This window comes from Lissotriton helveticus, chromosome 7 (assembly GCF_964261635.1).
Source record: "Lissotriton helveticus chromosome 7, aLisHel1.1, whole genome shotgun sequence".
Lineage (NCBI taxonomy): Eukaryota > Metazoa > Chordata > Amphibia > Caudata > Salamandridae > Lissotriton > Lissotriton helveticus.
This window is the reverse complement of record NC_136068.1, coordinates 66,738,088-66,758,691: the sequence shown is the minus strand read 5'-3', so window position 1 is coordinate 66,758,691 and position 20,604 is coordinate 66,738,088. Positions and strand designations below refer to the sequence as shown.

Here is a 20,604-nt window from a genome sequence, read left to right as displayed (position 1 = left end):
CCCCGGAAGTGACTCCCAGGGGTACTTCTCCGGGTAGGAGGGTGCGGAACTCTGGGAGGGGGTGCAGGGAGAGGGAGGACTCGCCCCTGTCACCGGTTCAGCCTGTGGGTTTTGGCTCCAGGTTGGGGAGAGAGTTGTGTGAGGGTGTCCCCCAGCGTAGGAGATGGAGGAACCCTAGGAGGAGAAGTAGGGGGAGGAGAGCCTCGCCCCTAAGGGCTGGTCAGTCTGAGGGTGTAGACCCCAGGTGGGTGGACCAGTGGCAGTTTGGAGAGAGGAGAGTGGTCCAAGGGAATTACAAGCCTGAGGCTAGAGCCTCCCACTCTAGGAAGGGGAAACATCCCACTAGGGAACACCAGTGGGGTGGTTATGTTGGTGAAAGGAGGGATGCGAAAGAGAACCATTGGGTTCCAGAGTGGAGGAGAGACTGCAGGTGCTCCTGTAGTTGCAGGCCTGCGTCCACCTTTTTCCGCCCCAAGCAGGGAAGCCCATCAAGGCATTGATATGTCTACCCTGGCTTTTGGCTGGGGGGGAGTCGTGTTGGACTTGGCCTTTTCCCTCCAAAAGGAAGGAGTCGAGTCAGAGCCCCGGGTCCCCGTGAGGTAGGAGGGGGACCCGGGTGAAGCTTTGTTGCGGGGCCCCCGTGACGAGGAGGGAGCCCCGAGAGAAGCGACCGTCGCGGGAGGCCACCCCGCCGGTCTGAGCCCCAGAGTGAGGGGCCAGTGGAGAAGGCGGGGCCGGGGCACACTGTCGGTGCCAGCCCGCGGACACGGAAGAAGCGACCCGAAGGAGGAGGGAGGAAAGCCAGGCAGGCTTCCCCCTCGCGGGCCAGGTCCCTGCGCCGTCCCCGGTGGCCCCGCCGACGCCGTTTGAAAACCCCGGGCCCCTGTGAGGAAGAAGGGCCCGGGAGAAGCCGAAAGATACCGCTGGGAGGGGCGCTTGAGGAAGCGCAAACCCCTCCTTCCTTCCACCCTGATGTGAGGGTGCTGCAGGACCCGCGAGGCTCCCGGTTGGTCGGGGAAGCCCCGTGAGTTAAACGCTGTGCGGCAGGGGCCTCGAGGCACATTGTCGGTGCCTGCCCCTACCGCCAAGGAGTCCCTGGACTGCCGGTGAGTGTGGGCCTGTCTTAAGTTGGTGGAGGGAGGGGGGCAACGGGGTACATTGCCGGTGCCCGCCCCCGGAGACTGAGTTACCTTATCAGGTGCCCCGTCTGGCAGTGGGTACCTGCAACGTTGGGCCCCAGCGGAGTCTGTGGCCCCAGTAGACTGTGCCAGTAGGAGGAGGCCGATAACTAGCCCATAGGGTCCCCCAGGGAATTATCGATGCCCCCCCTGAGACACGGCCACACCTTATGTCAATGCTGGGTGCTTAGGTTATTGCGCCCCTGCTTATGATTGATACTACCGTTATGTACTGCCTAGGTGGTTTTATAGTTAAGGCTTTTGTGCCCACCGGGCAGGTGAAGGTGACTTTTTCTTTTGCAGGTGTGTGCCGAATGTTAAATGTATTTGGGCTGTTGTGATAAACCCACAGGGATGATGGAGTAGACCGGGTGGTGCCCTTTATTGCAGGTGAGCCCAGAGGTTGGCCTGACATGTTGTTCCAGGCCCCTAGTCCCATCCCCTGTTAAGGAGCAAGCCTTGCTTTTATTACAGGTGCTCCTATTTAAGAGGTACTATGATGCCCTGATGTTTTCTTTTACAGGGGTGGTTTGGCGTGATTGTGCATGATATATATACCTATGCTAATGTGGTATTCTGCATTTACAACCCCCTAAGGATGAGAGCCTGAGTTGGCCCCGCCAGATTGGCTCCAGGTCTAATGTTTTATTAACCATCCTTTTTCCTTACAGCTATGGACTATGAACTCAATCCCTTTTTGGTCCCATGTAAATAATCCCCCTCTGAAGTACTTGGCTCTGGTGCCAGTTGGCGCCGTGTTATGTTGACACTGTTGATGCATTTTTGCCTTGCAGGTTGGAGATACTAAACTGCTTAATTTTCCAACTCAGATTGGTGTCCTGCCTCTTTTGTGCTGTGCCTGGTGTGTTGACTGAGGGTACTGCGTGAGTGCTTCACATGTCCTCCAAGTTTGGCCTGCCCGCTTGATGCCATGCTACCCCCTTTGAGACTTGGGCAACCCCCATTTCCAACAAGGAGTAAGTGGTTTTGCTTGTGATAAAATTCGGCATGCTTTATTGCAAGCATTTTCCCTTTTCCTGTGTTTCCCCCAGGTGATTGATTAGTTTTTAATTTTTATAACTTTGGGGACCTGGTTGGACTTTGCCTTTTTGGTTCTGTGTCTGTTACTCGAATTCACTTTTTTCACTTTTTTGTTTTACCTGATTCACTCTTTGGTCCTTGGTTGGTGACGGAAATGCAGTTTAGTAGAGTGGGGCACAGAGTATAGGACAGTGTTTTTCTAAAAAGCATGCATTGTGTTATATGTATTTATAGGTTCTTTATCGCCCTGTCCTTAGGAGGCCAGACTTGTTGGAAGGCCGAAACGCGACCGCTTCAACACTTTCCACATGGAGGAGTCATTGTTTTGAAATATTTTGGGAAATTAATGCCACTGACACACACGAAGATTGAGGTTCTGTTGAATCATTTGTTGAACCAGTTGTGTCTGACTACCTCTTAGTGTAACCTCCTAGACTGAATAGGAGGACACTCAGTTGTTGCTGTCATTTTTTCTGATTGGGTGAAGAAGAAATTATTTTGTGATTTTTTTGATTTTTGTGTAAAGTATATATGTTGTTTTGATTGTATTTATTGTATATAGATGTGTACATATGTATGTATATTTGTGTATAGTAAAAAAACTTTTGATAAAAGAAATTAGCGGAGAATAATTCTGCTTGATTACAATAAATAAAATGTGTAATCACGTCCTCACTTGGTAGTGATGGCCTTGGTAATTTGTTAGTTATAGATAAGTGGACAAGTGACACAAACGATAGGAGAATTTAGAAGTCCCCTATTGGATAAAAAATTATATATATATATTTTCCTCCTTTTTCCACTTTTTTCAGTCTTCTGCTAGGTAGCATATATGCGCCAAATACTGATCAGGAACAATTCCTCACCAACCTGAACCTGGCTCTGACTGGTTGGGAAGTTCACCCATGGATTATAGGTGGGGACTGCAACACGATTATGGACATCTCCTTAGATAGATCACATCCCCCTCTAAACAGGGCGGGTGTCACCAAACAAGCAAAGGCACTGTATGGATGGGCGGCCGGTTGGGCCCTGTGTGATATGTGGAGGATGCGGCACCCAATGCACAAAGAAAACTCTTTTTATTCTCTGGTTCACTTGCTGTACACCAGGATAGATAGGATCTATTGTTCTAATAGTATCGCATGCAGGTTACACACACTACTTATCTCGCCAAAACTTTTTTGGACCACAACCCATTGGAGATAATGATCACATGGGGCAGGGTACCTACTCCGGTGCCCACCTGGAGATTATGGGCACAAGTATTAGAGGACACAGTGTTCCGTACCGCCATGGCTGACACTATTACACATTACTTTCAAGAAAACAGCAACACATGTTCTAATGCCTTGATTGAATGGGACGTCTTTAAGGCGGTAATACGCAGAAGGGCCATCAGTACGACTGTGGGTGCTCGTCAGGAGGTTAATAATTTCCTCATAGAAACAGAACGTAAGATGGATCGCTTAGAACAGGAGGCGGTGCGCGACAAAAAAAAACAGGGGCCACTCCAGGAACTCCGTATACAACATGCGAAGTTACTTGAGTCACTTCGCAACATATACTATCAGCAATACCCACAGAGAACCCATATGGAAGCAGAAGAATCGGGGGTGCTGTTGGCTAAATTAATAAAGGATGACCCTCCAGCCACAGTAATTAGTGAGGTCACTACTTTGGAGGGTGGTATAGCGCACACACAACATGACATTAGCACAGCCTTCTATCACTACTATGCCATGCTTTACAACAAACCTGCAGATCTTTTGAACACACAGATGGACGACTTCTTAAATACACTAACTTACCCACGACTGACCCCAGATGCACTCAAAGATCTTTCAGGCCCGGTTACTAAAGCTGAAATAAAAACGGCAATCAAAGGGCTTCCCCGAAATAAAACCCCTGGATTAGAGGGGTTGCCTGCAGAATTTTATGACATCTTTGGGGGTTTGCTCATACCCCATTTGGAAATCCTGTATGAAACGGCATTAGAGAAAGGTGAACTGCCACTTACAACGGCACAGACTTAACGCCTCTGGCGGAGATTTTCGCTGTCTTTGAAACCATATCGGGACTGGCCATTAATCCGGTGAAATCTCATGCTTTTTTCCGAGAGCAGGCGATTCCCATGATAGTTCCGTTCAGACCAGTGGCGATACACGTTGCACCATAGACATTTAAGTACCTGGAAATACAGGTATCCCGGACTCCCACTGATTTATTGGATGGTAACCTGCACAGGGCAATTAGGGCCCTCCGCGCTAGTATTGCCTTTTGGATTAAGTTCCCGCTATCAGTGATAGGTAGGATAGTCATTACAAAAATGATGGTCCTCCTGAGATTACTCTACTACTTTAAAAAACTGCCAATACTGCTCCCACAACGTACTTTCAAACTTTTAAATTGTTTACTAATCTATCTAATCTGGGGGACTGGCAGACGGAGGATTAGCCTCAAGAAACTCCAACTTGGCCAGGACAAAGGGGGATTTGGGGTTCCTGACCTTAGAGCCTACTATTACGCCTGCCAGTTACAGAGGCTCTCCTTTTGGACGGCCGGACGTAACCTCCAGGAGATAGGTTACACCGAGCGTGACATAGCGGCGGGGGCCTTGCACACGCTGTTGTTACCGCGTTGTAAACTCCCCCAGCAGCTCCCTACCTTACTGCACACAGCACTACAATGCTGGAAAGCGGCACTCCTTTACACAAACACACTCCCTGCCTATGCAGATCACATTCTCCTAGTGGGCATACCATTGGCAACTGGACGTATAACGTGCCGAATCATTGCCCCCTGGACTGACATAGGAGTTAACACAGTATCAAACCTATTCCATGAGGGACACTTGCTAGATTACGACAACTTTGTCAGGAACACGGGAGTACCAGACCCTCTGTTCATCCTGCATGCAGCTGTGATGCAGTATGTGAAATCACAGTGGGCTCTACTTAGACAAGAACCAGATACACATGAATTAGTCAAAATGTTACATTACATGGGACAGGGCAGACACTTGGTGAAATGGTTGTATGTAGGGATTCGGGGGCACGCTGGAATACCCCTATCCCAATTGCAAGATGCTTGGTTGGTAGACATTGGACGGGTCTTAGAAGGGAAGGAGCGGGGGAAAATCATAGAACACCCTAGGAAAATTACCAGAAACGCTAAATTTAAATTTATCCAACCCATGGTACTTTACCGGGCCTACCTTACCCCACATTGCTTGGACAAAATGTTCCCGCAAACTCAGCACCACTGCCCTAGATGCTATGCAGATGGGGCTGGAATAGCACATATGTTGTGGACCTGCACTCACCAAAGGGCTTTCTGGGACTTGGTCAGAAGGCTCTTTTCTGTAGCTACACAGAGGGAACTGGCAAATGCTATGGGGGAATGTATCCTAGGTCTACATAAGTCCCCCTCAAAGCACAAAGTACAGTACAGGTTTGCAAACCTGTCATTAATTCTAGCACTAAGGGCCATCACAATGTGATGGAAGTCCAAAAAACCACCCCCCCTTCATGTGTGGCATGGTGAAGTGATCAGGTGGGGCAATTCAGAAAGTGTGGCACTAAGGCTGGAGGAGGAAAGAGGTCTCCGTAAAACCCTGATAGCGCTGAAGTGGGAAACAAAGACAGAATCCCTAAAAGCGCAAGAGGTGGACGTTGTGAAATCTCGCAATAACTCACAGTAAAGCCCACGGACCCCATGAACCTATGTAGTACACGTTACTGAAAAACTATGTGTGTTTTTATTTTACTGCCTCAATCCGTATAACAAACATCAAAGCGAGGGATATATGTATATATATATGATTGTTCATGCTATTTTTGGTATTAGGCTGTATACGTCAGTTGGCTCTGTACAGACAACCTTTCTTTTTCTGTTATTTACATATGCGCGAAGGACTGGAGGGTGGGGTGTGGGAATTGTTGTTGGGGAAGTTCTGTTTTATTAATGCAGGCAATGTTACTGCCCCTATAAAAAACACAACACTTCTAGTTCTTAGAGATGCACACACAAATATATTATCATACATAGCCGAAAGAACAAACAAACAGAGACACACCCATAATTAGATAGCAAGCATGATAAATTGGTAGAAGTCTCAGAGACAAGTTTCAAGAAACATAATTAAAAGATACTTTTTGCTAGAAGCAACATAATATATCCCTGACACTATTCCTCAACTCCTGGACTTGACAGGACTAGTGACTGGGATATGTGCTTAGCCAGAAGTGACCTGATGATGGGGTAAGATGTGAAAAGTCTACAGAGTGTAGGTGTTAGGCAATAGAAGAGCTCAAAGCAATGTAGAGGAAGGAGATGTACTACTCTGCTCGTGCAGTAAACTGCATTCAACTGAGATGTCAGGGAAGGACTTGGCATTTAACATAATCCCTGCAGCATTCCTGAAAAAGAGAGTATACCTCGGGCCCAATTTAGAGTTTAGTAAATGAGGTTTTACTCCATCAGGGCAACAGAGTAAAGTACTCCTCTGCCCCGATGAAGTACTTGTCTCCTACATTTTTATACAGCCACCTGTCCAGCTGGCATCTTTAGGATTGGCAGGGACCAGTGTCACAGAGGTTCCGGTCAGCGCACTGTAAGCTTGATGAAGTGTTCCGTCAATATGACGGAGCCGTACAGCAAACTTAACATTTTTTTTATTTTTCAAAACCAAAACCTGAAGTGAAATTTTGTTTCATAAAATAAAAAAAACAATGCCCCCTTGCCATGGGAGTTTTCTCCTATGACAAGGGGGGATTTTGCAGTTTTCACTACCCCTTACACGTTTTACCTGGCAGTGATGGACAGTGAAAAATGACCATGTGTTCGTCCACCCTAAACGGGGTGGGTAGACATATGGCCAAACCTCTGCTGATTCTTACTCTATCGGGCCATCAGAGGTTTATGTCGTCCGCAGAGAAGGAGTAGTCTCTGCCGTCGACATAAAGAAGGTCTGCCCGACTCTAAATGAGGAGGGTGGGCCTTCAGTTTGGCAGAGAAAGTACTCCATTGCTGGTGCAATGGAGTACCCTCACCGCCAAGATCAAAAGCGGGCCCATAGACTGTGAATTGCCGACTGACCTTAAGCAATTCAACCTCATGTAGTTTTCAGTAGTATCTTCAGGGGAAAAAGGCATAGACTTTCATCTGTCTGCAAAATGTCCAGTTTTCCAAAGACCCCAACAAGCGACTTGAGCTGTAGATGTTTCCCATTGCCGCACCTACTTGAATGATTGTTATTGGACCTGTAGGACCTGATGATGCAAATTCGATGAGGATATAAGGAGGCAGGCAACATGACAGTCGCAGAAGGCCTTTCCTAGGTATCACTTACCTGCACAAACACACACCCACTTCCTTCGGCTGACACTGTGTAATCCCCTGGAACTACTGGTAGGGTCTCCCTTTGGAACAGTAACCGGTTTTCCTCTTCGACAGTGAATTTTCGAACGAAGCTGTCTGGTCCTGAGACTTGCACTGTCGCCGAAGGTTTGTCGCTGTACATCAGGGCAGCATACTTGGCTAGTGCTTGTAGCGCCACAACTGTGTCCTGCAGACAAGACATTAAAACATACTTAAAACTGTGGAATGGCTGAAGAACAGAGTGTTTATTGAATACATGCTGCCCATGTAATTTGTTGATCAATGTAAGAAACTCACAAATAGGTCTGACTTTCTGTTAGGGAAAGGGTTTGGTAATAGTTATGCTACTTTGTGTTGCCCCTGCTGTCCTAAAAAGAAATCCCATAATGAAGCAGCATTTAGGGACACTACAATATGAAAGCTTGGAATAGGGCCTTGTTGCTGAGCAGACTCCATTAGGTGACTAAATTGCACCCTCACAGGACAGTCTTATGAAAAGGAGTCTGATCATGCATTGCAACTGTTAAATGTATAAGTTGTACACAGCAAAAAATTGCATAGTGGATGAGTCAAGTACACACAGAAACAACTGATAGAAACGTTCCACTCCAATTCAACAGCTCACTTCCCAGAACCCCTAAGAATATCTTTGCTTTTGGCCATTTGAACGAATTAGCTCGGATATACATAATTTTAACAAAGAGGCAGAGGAATTTACATGTAAACAACAATATAATGCAAAGATAATTTACCGAGGGCAGAAACGTGTCAACAACAATAAAAGTCAATCCTTATGTCGCAAAAACATCAACAAAAGAGGAAAGCATGAATCACAACTTACTCCAGTATTCCCAACAAAGACTTTTTCAGAAAGCCTATGCACAGGCACGTCTTTAGTATTTGAACAAAAGCTGTACACTAACAACATGCTATCGGCCGTGAGACCACTTTCACAAAAGTTCAAGAGGAACAGCACACTCAGACGACATATGGTTAAACAAATGGCACAAGAAGGAATATACGTAACATGAATGGATTTATATGAATGGGAGAAGTGATGGCAGAAGTGATGAAACAAGAATGGATTGATATGATTTATATAATTGGGAGAGGTGATGAAAAAACTCCAGGATTGTCATTGGAGGACCAGTACCATTGTGCCTTTTGTCTTAGACTCAACCCAGCAGAATGAAGACATTATTTTTCTGTAAAGGCAGAGGGAGAATGAGGCAGGAAACATACATGGGAAAAGAGAACAATAACAGGAACAATGGACTCAGGATTCAACATGCAACAAGGAGCCCCTGGAGAGCTCAATCCGATAATCAATAATATTGATTAATGATCTCTAGCCACATTAAGGCACCATGAAATTGATATTTTTAGACAAGGGCCTAGTCCTAGTCCCAACACCCAGAGAGGACCCCTTTAAACCAGCGTCAAAATACAAGACTTTTTCTGCAACATTAGACCTCAGTTTTACTTCACTGAAAACTGATATTGCTCAAAAAAGGAACCAGGCAATACAGGCTTAAGGAATATAAATCTACCTTTACTCACTCTAAACAAATGTTTCCACGGTTATCACTTTTGAAAACGCTGTCCTACAGGCGACTGAAAGGATTGAATCAAATCAAAAATGGACTTTCATAAACATGAGCAAAACAGAAAAAGATACCTTAAGGAGGCTGACAGTGACATCATCATGAAATCTGCTGACAAGGGAGGAGCTGCTGTATTCATGGTCTCTGTGGCTTACAGAGTTGAGTGTTTAAGATTACTCTTGGGTGGGAAGAGTACAGGATTTTGAGTAAGGATCCTAAGGCTGAACTAAGGGACACTATACAAGAAGTTGGTCAATGAGGAATAGATTCCAGGATGGGTATCAAAACAAGATGCTGACTTCCCGATAGAAGATAAATAGGGGATTTTTTACAATGTCCTCTTACTGAAGGTTCACAAGGGATTATCCCTTCTCCCAGGCAGACTCATTGTGCCAGGCATTGGCTTAATATTAGAACCTCTATTTACATTTTGCAGCTTCTTCTTTAGACCAGAAATATTGACAATGCCCACCTTTTAACAAGAAACCAAAGAGGTACCCAGTCTCATCAGGGAAAGGCCATACATTCAAAAGAAACTCTTTCTGCTGACATTAAATGTACAAGTACTATTTATAAGTATCTCCCTGAAAGTCATCTTATAAACATGTTATAACTCTGTAGAGGAACTAAGGGCTCTATGACATCTAAGACAATTTTATTAGAATGTGCAGAAATAGCTTTGAGAAACATTTTTTTTAAATTCAGGGGAAAAAGACTACTTCCAAATGAGCTGGGATTTTGATCCAAGCCTATCAAACCTCTTTGTCCATGCATTTGTACAAGTGATAGTGCAAAAGAAAACAAGCTTAAATCTCACAACTACATCACTGTGGAAATATAATGCAGATGGCATTCTTGTCCTATGGCAAGGGGAAGATGATAATGTACAACTGTTTCTTGACTGGCTTAACAAGGAAAATACTAACCTTAGCTTTACCACAATCATGAGTCACTCCGAGATCGAGTTCATGGACTTACATGTTACATCTATGAAAGGGGCACTGATGAGTGAAGTACATACTGAAACGACTGATAGAAACTTGTTAACCAAGTTCAACAGCTTCTGTTCAAGTACCTTTAGGAAGAACCTCCGAAATTTGAAATAAATGCTCAGATATAGATACATTTAACCAGTAGACAGATGATTTTTCATATACACTATCAATAAAACAAAATCCACCAAAGATTATCCACTAAACCTCTTTGGTTACTATCATTATTAGGGTAGGAGTCCTGCAATTCTTGCACTTTTTTTGCGTAATCTATCGGACCCTCATCACTGTAATTGTCACCTAATGTTTGACAAAGAGGCTTCGAGGTGATATGGACAGGTAAAATTAATAAGCAAAATGGTCATCAACAATTTACTTGTGTGCAATATTATAGTCCGAGTTGTTGGTGTCACCGACAAAGGGTTAGTTGACAACGAGCATGTTGTTGACAAAATAGTCATCAAGGGATGTGCTGATGATGAAGTTGGGTTTAAGGAGAACAAAGGTCCTAAGCTTAAGCAAAATCGTATAATAATATTATATAGAACACAATAGGCTACTATATATTTTACTTCCTTGTCCAGCCGGACAGGGAATTTATTAATCAAGTCAAGTATTAAAGGTTCAATTACATTTTGCAACAAAACCTTTCATTGCAGTAAGGCACAGTCCTGTACCATACTAAAAAGGTAAGTGAAAAGATAGGAGGAAAGGTAGTAGAGGGAAAATGTTTCAGGCAAAGAGAGTGAGCAGTCAGGGCACTGTTTTGAATCAATATTGTCAGTGTATACTGGACTAACACATACACACATTAATGTACATTGGTTAAGCGTATGTCTACTCAAAGGAGTCGACGTTTCGATTCCGTGCTCGAATTATAAAGGGATCATCTTCAGGACTTTGAAAATAAGTTTGCCTGGTTTGAATAACATGTACGCCTCTTGGGGGAGGAACAGGGAAAAGGAACAAGAAATAACAGAATTTGCGTCAATTCAAGAAAAAATGAGAGAGATCAGCTTAGCCGCATTTTCAAAACTGTGTATACAATTTTCGGAATCGCAGTGATAAGGTGTTGCCCAGGGGCGTGGTAATTAAATAAAAAACAATTGGTGCTCGGTGCACTGATGGTAGACTGGTGACTGACTGGGTCCTCCGTGATTGTGGCGAGGAACCAGTGTGAACCTATGCAGGGTATGGACCGGGATTACCACTGAGGAGTGTAGCGTGTGCCAAGGATATAACACTTTCCAGCTTTACAGTGAACTGCAAGGTTCGGGCGCATGTGGTGACGTTTAGTCAAGGCGCGTTCAGTGGCACTTTGGGACTGAAATGGGGTAATGCTATTAGTCTGGAGGGTCGCTTACCTCCAACGTGGTTCAGGGCATGGGGAGTAGGGCTTATCCGATCGATACGCACTAAGTGCTGTGATGGTTTGCTTATGTTAACAACAACAAGGGACCCCAAATCAGTCAGCAGGGACCTCGGGGAACATACTTTGTTTATGCAACAGTGGTCCCATGCATTCAAAGAATATAAACAAAAATAAATATAGACAGAGTCAATATATATTAAGAGCGACATGTCCAGCCGGACAGCGGTCTTCCAAGTTTACTCAATATACAATTGGTTAAAACACAAAGAGTACCTTCCACAGTTCAACCGGTGTGGTGCACAAGCCTGTGCCCGACACTAACAGATCAGGTACAGAAAGTGAGTATAGAAAGCAAAGAAGGGCTTTTAAGGCAAAAGACGTTTTTCTGTTTTCAATTCAGATGTACAGAATTTGTAAAAGAAGCACCATTACATTGCATAGTAATCACGCTAAGTTTTAGGTGCTAGATTGGTCGACGGCGTTTCGGACCCCCTATTAAATCATGGGGACCATCATCAGGACATTTCAGTGAAAGCCTTAACAAAAATTAATTAGCCTCAAATTGCCTAAAAGGAAAGAAGGAAATATATACATTTAGGTACATACACTGCAGAAAAATATATACAAGTGACTTGTAGTGACAAGTGCAACACTCGTCTCCTAGGCGGGTGGAATTCGTCCTCTGTGCATTTATCATGGTGGCGCGAACGATCATGCCGAGGAGAACACGCAGGTGTAGGAATATGCAAAAAATGCATGCAGCTGAAACCTCTATGATGGTATCCTAGAGACGGGATCAGAACATGCCGGCGCGGTGTTTTGGACCTAATCAGGTGATGGCCGTGACGCATGCACGGTTGTTCGCTTCGGAGTGGCCGCTGGAGGAAACGACCGACCAGATAGGTCATAACGTGACTAAGAGTGATTGGGAAAATATGGTATTAACGTGTCTATCAATATCCAAGATTCCAGAATCCGAGGGGCAAGGCTAGTGGCATTGACAGGAATTAGATAGGCTTACCAGTAATTTCCACTGGATTTTCGCACGTGGAAAATAAAAAGTGACCGCCCTAAAAGGAGGAAAGATTGGGTAAATAGGGTGTGTGGGCGAGGTGACCGGAACTATCGAGAGGTAGTTATGTTATGTTAAATTAGATTAATTAAGCGCACGTACGCCCGTAGGCTTCATGGCGCTGTTAGAGGGTTTGCAAAGACATAACATATAGCAGAGAGAGCCCAAATTAACTATGAGTAGGCTTGCCTAAAAAGCCAAGTTTTAAAAGCCTTTCTGAAAGCCAACAAGTCTTCATGAAGTCTTAGTGTCAGAGGCAGAGAGTTCCATAGGGAGGAGGCCAGGAAGTGAAAAGAACCGCCTCCCTGGCGTTGTTTCCAAATGCGAGGCACCACCAACAAGTTCTTTTGACCTGAACGTAGAGCACGAGAGGTGGTGTAACTCACAAGCAGGCTGCTAATAAATCCAGCGCCCTTACCTTGTAGAGCCCTAAAGATAATGCATCCGGCTTTAAAAGTTGCTCTCTGCGCCACTGGCAGCCAGTGGAGACTGGCCAGACCTGGCCTGATGGACTGCCATTTGGGACACTTACAGATCAGCCTGGCCGCTTGGTTCTGAACCAATTGGAGTCTCTTGAGCTGCCCAGCTGGAAGGCCCAGATACAAACTGTTGGAATAGTCCAGACGGGACAGCACGAGAGCAATGATAACTTGGATCAGCGCAGGGTGAGTTAGTAAGTGGGCAATCTTCTTAATCTTACGGAGTTGGAAGAAACATGCAGATACCACAGTCCCTACCTGACTTTTAAGCGAAAGATCTTCGTCAAAGTAACCCCTAGGCTTTTTACTGTTTGGGACTTGGTTGGAGGATTTCCCATTTCTGGAGGCCAAAAATGTGGTCCCCAGTGCAATTCACTCTTCCCAGGCAAAATCAGTTCAGTTTTGCCTGGGTTGAGTTTCAGGTGATTTAGGCTCATCCATCTCTGGATGTGGACCATGGCCTCCCGAAATTCGGTGGCAGCATCAGTGGAGTCCAGACAGAAGATCAATTGCAGATCATCTGCATAGTTGAAGATTAAGGCTCTAAACTTTCTTAATGAAAACAACAGAGGGCGTAAATACAAATTAAATAACAGCGGGGACAGGGACGATCCCTGAGGGACTCCACACTCATTTTTAATTTTAGGGGCTGTAAAAGTTCCTAGTCTCACGGCCTGGGTGCGATCCGAGATAAATGACTTCAGCCATCTCAAGGCCGAGCCTCTAAGGCCCGCCTGCTCGACACGGTCGACCAAGATGGTGTGGTCGACCGTGTCGAACGCGGCCGATAGGTCAAGAAGTACTAGTGCTTGATGAATGTCCTTGTCCGCGTTGCATCTAAGTACATTCTGAACCGCCAAAGTCACCATCTCGGTCGAATGCCCCGGTCGGAACCCAGCTTGGTTGGGTTCTAGGTATCCAGTGGTTTCAATGAAGCTAGAAAGACAGCTAGCAACATGTGCCTCCAGGATCTTTGAAAGGAAAGGCAACAAGGAAATTGGGCGATAATTTGAAGGGTCATGAGGATCCAAGCCTGGTTTTTTGATCAGGGGAATGAGTAGAGCGTGTTTAAACCCTGCAGGTACCTTTCCCTGATCAAGTGAATCATTAAGCAGGGGGAGGATCCCCTGAGGGATGGCATGCCCTATTTCTGTGAAGATGTAGGGTGGGCAGATGTCATCAGGTGAGCCAGACTTGACACGTGCCAGGAGAGCAGTGAATGTCTTAAGGTCTATGGTAGGAAAGTCATCTAATGTAGTGGGATTGTTAAAAATATCATCCAAAGGAGATGGTATAGGAGAACTTGCAATGTTGCGTTTTATAGTTACAATTTTTTCTCTGAAATATTCGTTCAGAGAGTCGCACAACTTCTGGGTAGGAGCTATTGAGGGAGCTGTCCTATCATCATCGCAGAGCTCATTGACTATATTAAATACATCTTTAGTTTTGTTAGAAGAGGTTAAAAAAAATTGGGAAAAGTAGTTGGTTTTATGTTGGTGCAGAATTTTTTGGAACTCCTTCCTGGCAGCGCAATACACCTTCCTGTCTTGTGGGGAGTAATTTTGTCTCCATTTCTGTTCCTTTTGTCGCACCCCTAGTTTAAGATTTTTCAGTTCTTTTGTAAACCATTTGTGGGCGTCATTCCCTCTAATGCTAGAGACCAATACTAGGGGGGCTGAGACATCAGCTGCGTGGCATAGCCAGTTTGACAATGCTCTCTCGCCAGTGTCCAGGTCATCATGTGGCAAAGGAAGCACACCCTCACGCCGACTCATCCGGTAAGAATCCCCACTTACAATGCTAGCTTAACGGCTTCCACTTCTCAATATCGGTTTATTACCCTAATACCTCGGGTTTCCTTACAGGTTTCCCTAGGCTCCGACGGATACGACAGTGTACCGCGGACTTGTGCGCTCGATTGTGGTAAGAACATGAGCCCTACCTCTCGATAGTTCCGGTCACCTCGCCCACACGCCCTATTTACCTAATCTTTCCTCCTTTTAGGGCGGTCACTTTTTATTTTCCACGTGCGAAAATCCAGTGGAAATTACTGGTAAGCCTATCTAATTCCTGTCAATGCCACTAGCCTTGCCCCTCGGATTCTGGAATCTTGGATATTGATAGACACGTTAATACCATATTTTCCCAATCACTCTTAGTCACGTTATGACCTATCTGGTCGGTCGTTTCCTCCAGCGGCCACTCCGAAGCGAACAACCGTGCATGCGTCACGGCCATCACCTGATTAGGTCCAAAACACCGCGCCGGCATGTTCTGATCCCGTCTCTAGGATACCATCATAGAGTTTTCAGCTGCATGCATTTTTTGCATATTCCTACACCTGCGTGTTCTCCTCGGCATGATCGTTCGCGCCACCATTATAAATGCACAGAGGACGAATTCCACCCGCCTAGGAGACGAGTATTGCACTTGTCACTACAAGTCACTTGTATATATTTTTCTGCAGTGTATGTACCTAAATGTATATATTTCCTTCTTTCCTTTTAGGCAATTTGAGGCTAATTAATTTTTGTTAAGGCTTTCACTGAAATGTCCTGATGATGGTCCCCATGATTTAATAGGGGGTCCGAAATGCCGTCGACCAATCTAGCACCTAAAACTTAGCGTGATTACTATGCAATGTAATGGTGCTTCTTTTACAAATTCTGTACATCTGAATTGAAAACAGAAAAACGTCTTTTGCCTTAAAAGCCCTTCTTTGCTTTCTATACTCACTTTCTGTACCTGATCTGTTAGTGTCGGGCACAGGCTTGTGCACCACACCGGTTGAACTGTGGAAGGTACTCTTTGTGTTTTAACCAATTGTATATTGAGTAAACTTGGAAGACCGCTGTCCGGCTGGACATGTCGCTCTTAATATAGATTGACTCTGTCTATATTTATTTTTGTTCATATTCTTTGAATGCAGGTGATGGTTTGCTTGGCTCGATTCCTTAGGGCTCAGAATTTGACACGCTGATGCTGTGGAGGGATTAAGGGTTAAATTCTGTGCGGCGAAGTTATTGGAGAAATTAGCTTAGAGTAGCAGAACATACCGTGGGCTCATTACGGTAGAAGCCTGTCGGGGTATCCATGCTAGAATATGGGGGCAACGTGGGCTAGATGACGTTTGTTGCACCGCGGTCGATTAAGTTTAAGGATCCGCTAATTAAAAGAGAAGGGGGTAAAGGGGGTTTAGGATTAGGCATAGATGGGCGTCCATCCGGCATTCCTATGAGCTGGGGACTTACCGGGGATTGGAACTGTGTCTGGATAAGAGCGGACCGCTGATCGGGTCCGGTTGCGCGCTTGATCCGGAGCATCGAGTGGGGAGGGAGACATCTTGGTAATGAACCAGGAGGTCATGTGACCACGGGCACGTGACGGGGGCCTCGATGGGTTCTAGGGCGACTACGGTATAGTGTGGCTGCCATCTTGGAGAGGTGCGCGAACTTATGGATACAAAATGGAGAAGTGCCGCTTGTCGTGCAGTTACATGAGAAAATAGAACAAGTGACATAATGGTGATTATTAGCAAACGGCGCAGGAGCTTGTGATGTTAAAATTCCTAATGATAACAAAGATGCACAGGTGCATTGTGGTATTTAAAACCTTATGAATAAGACTAAGGAAACCCTAGTCTCATGACTTACAAGGGGGTGCTAAGGGCGTCGCAGGTGACATAGTGAGAAGGTGTAAAATTACATTAGATGCATTACATTTGTTATAATGGCTCAGGGTACTTTGGAACATTTTACTTGTCAAGGGGCTAGGAAGCACTTTCAGTCAAAGCGAACAATGTCTTTCAGAGGTGTCCTGCTATAGAAGTGTTGTCCAATCCTCACTTCTGTTCAGTCCTGTGTGGATGGTGTTGAACTGGATTATGGTCTTCAATTCCTCTCGATTCAGGAGTTGGCCTAAGTTACCTCCTCTTTGTGGCAACTTGACCGCTTTTAGGATTGTCCATTTGATGTCATCAGCGGTATGGTTTAGTTCTGTGAAATGTTCAACAAGTGGAGCATTTGGAGTCCCACATCTGATGCGACTCCTGTGTTGGCATATGCGGGTCTTTACTTTTTGAGTGGTTTGGCCCACATACATTTTTGGGCAGGGGCAAAGTATTGCGTAAATGACATTACTGCTGTTACAGTTAGTAAAACAACAGTTGATGGACAGAATGCAGAACAATGTCATACATTCACCCCAGTACAGAGATCTGGGCCTAAATCCATCGTTTTTTTGCACTCCACACCACCCCAGTTCAGACATGGCCATATGCAAATCAGCCTTGACCCTGTGCCTCATGGGAACAGTCCAGCCCGAACTGCCAAGCCATGTCTTTCCTGGACCGGAATCAAGCATCCTAGGTCCGGTTTTTGGCTATCAGCCGTCTTCAGCCAGGATAGCTTAACTCCAGTGGTGTGGAGAGCATGGGACTCACGTCTGAGCATACCCATCCCACTCGGGGTGACAAATGCAAAACAACAGTTGATGGACAGAATGCAGGTCAATGTCATACATTCACCCCAGTACAGAGATCTGGGCCTAAATCCATCGTTTTTTTGCACTCCACACGACCCCAGTTCAGACATGGCCATATGCAAATCAGCCTTGACCCTGTGCCTCATGGGAACAGTCCAGCCCGAACTGCCAAGCCATGTCTTTCCTGGACCGGAATCAAGCATCCTAGGACCGGTTTCTGGCTATCAGCCGTCTTCAGCCAGGATAGCTTAACTCCAGTGGTGTGGAGAGCATGGGACTCACGTCAGAGCATACCCATCCCACTCGGGGTGACAAATGCAAAACAACAGTTGATGGACAGAATGCAGAACAATGTCATACATTCACCCCAGTACAGAGATCTGGGCCTAAATCCATCGTTTTTTTGCACTCCACACCACCCCAGTTCAGACATGGCCATATGCAAACCAATCTTGACCCTGTGCCTCATGGGAACAGTCCAGCCTGAACTGCCAAGCCATGTCTTTCCAGGACCGGAATCAAGCATCCTAGGACCGGTTTCTGGCTTTCAGCCGTCTTCAGCCAGGATAGCTTAACTCCAGTGGTGTGGAGAGCATGGGACTCACGTCTGAGCATACCCATCCCACTCAGGGTGACAAATGCAAAACAACAGTTGATGGACAGAATGCAGAACAATGTCATACATTCACCCCAGTACAGAGATCTGGACCTAAATCCATCGTTTTTTTGCACTCCACACCACCCCAGTTCAGACATGGCCATATGCAAATCAGCCTTGACCCTGTGCCTCATGGGAACAGTCCAGCCCGAACTGCCAAGCCATGTCTTTCCTGGACTGGAATCAAGCATCCTAGGACCGGTTTCTGGCTATCAGCCGTCTTCAGCCAGGATAGCTTAACTCCAGTGGTGTGGAGAGCATGGGACTCACGTCTGAGCATACCCGCCCCACTCGGGGTGACAAATGCAAAACAACAGTTGATGGACAGAATGCAGAACAATGTCATACATTCACCCCAGTACAGAGATCTGGGCCTAAATCCATCGTTTTTTGCACTCCACACCACTCCAGTTCAGACATGGCCATATGCAAATCAGCCTTGACCCTGTGCCTCATGGGAACAGTCCAGCCCGAACTGCCAAGCCATGTCTTTCCTGGACCGGAATCAAGCATCCTAGGACCGGTTTCTGGCTATCAGCCATCTTCAGCCAGGATAGCTTTGTTCGCCCTAAGTGTGGCAGGGTATGCTCAGACGTGAGTCCCTTGCTCACTTGGCCACTGGATTCAAGATAGCCTGGCTGATGAGGATTATGAATCCGAAACCGGTCCCAGGATGCTTGTTTCCGGTCCATGGAAGACATGGCTTGGCAGTTCGGGCTGGACTGTTCCCATGAGGCACAGGGTCAGACTGATTTGCATATGGCCATGTCTGAAATGGGGTGGCTGAGTGGGCTAAAGAATGGTGATGGATTAAACCCAGATCAGTTGACTGGGGGTGAGTGTTTGATTTGCTCAAACGCTCCGTCCATCATCCCCTTTTGTATCGTTACAGTTAGTAAAGCTTTTCATTTCAACAGTGATACCATTGTGACAAAAATTGCGTGCCTCAATTGTGAAATCACACACATTACAACATCCACACTTCACGTGGCCCAAGAGTGGTGGTAGTCCCCAGTTGGATTCAATGGTAACCTTGGGTGTGGGGACTGGTAGGGCTGCTCTGACCAGGTAGTCCTTGAGGTTCTTGCTTTTCCGGAAGGCAAAAAAAGGTCTTTCTAAGTTTATTGGGCCTGCATTTATCGTTGGCCAGTGCTTGAGGATAGATTTTCGAATTTTGTTTGACACAGGGGAAAAGGTATTTACGCAGGCTATCCTCTCTGTTTTATCGCGTGTCTTAGGTGTAAGCAGAACCTCGCGTGGGCAACACCACGCCCTTTTGGATGCAGTTTTTATTAGTCTTCTAGGGTAGCCACATGTTTTTAGTTTGTTGGCCAGAGTGTTGGCTTCCCTGAAGTAGTATTCCTTGAATGAGCAATTACGCCTTATCCTCAGAAATTGAGAATATGGCAGTGAGTCTTTCAGAGCCCTCGGGTGGTTACTGTCATAGCTCAGAAGAGTGTTTCGTTCTGTGGACTTTCTATACAAGCGTGTTAACAGTTCGCCTTCATTATGATAGATTGTTAAGTCCAGGAAGGCAATTTGTGTTTTATCATGGGCAAGGGTGAAGTTGAGGTCTGCGCAGTTATTATTGAGCCAGTGGAGAAATAAATTCAGTGTAGCAATATCGAGGTTCCAAATCAGGAAAATGTTGTCTATATAACAACGCCAGAGTGCTATTCCGTCAGGATAGAGCCAGTTTCAAGTGCATCCATAAACAGGATAGCCAGGTTGGGGGCAAAAATAGCCCAGTGGAAGTCCCCTTTATTTGTTGATATTATACATTATCGAAAGTGAAGAAGTTTCTAGATAGACATAGCTCAAGCAACTGAAGGATGAAAAGAGTAGGGACCCTATGTGGGCGGGGGTGCGAGTCAAGGATTTTCTGGATAACTAGAAGAGCCGCTGTCTGAGGGATGTTTGTATAGAGCGACTCTACATCCATAGTGCAGAGTGTGGTAACTGCTGGATCATAGGGATAGTGTTCTACCAGATTAATCATCACCATGCTATCCCTTACGTAGCAGGCTGTAGATGGTACAAAGTCTTTTATAAAGAAGTCCACATATGCTCCTAGTGGTTCCAGAATTGATCCGCAGGCCGAGACAATTGGTCTCCCCGGGGGTTTGTCAATATTCTTGTGAACCTTCGGGAGAGTGTACATGACTGGAAGGCGGGGGCTTTTAACATTGAGGAAACAGTGTTCCTTTTTGCTCAAGTAGCCTTCGGTACGAGCGTCCGTTGTTAGTTTAAGTATGATATCTTGGATATTTTTAGTTGGATTTCCAGGTAATCTTTGGTAATTGTCTGTATTCCCAAGTTGGCGGTGAATTTCACTTCTATAGGA

General features: G+C 45.7%; 1 protein-coding gene across 14 annotated transcripts in view; it reads right to left on the bottom strand.

Annotated features, from left to right (window-relative positions):
• LOC144768069 (alpha-2-macroglobulin-like protein 1) overlaps positions 1-20,604 on the bottom strand; it is a 618,955-nt gene that overhangs the window by 148,261 nt on the left and 450,090 nt on the right. For all 14 annotated transcript variants that reach the window (XM_078651444.1, XM_078651445.1, XM_078651446.1 and 11 more), the window contains exon 30: positions 7,573-7,788. In XM_078651444.1, the coding sequence (XP_078507570.1) occupies positions 7,573-7,788 (216 nt within the window). The remainder of the gene's footprint in view (positions 1-7,572; positions 7,789-20,604) is intronic.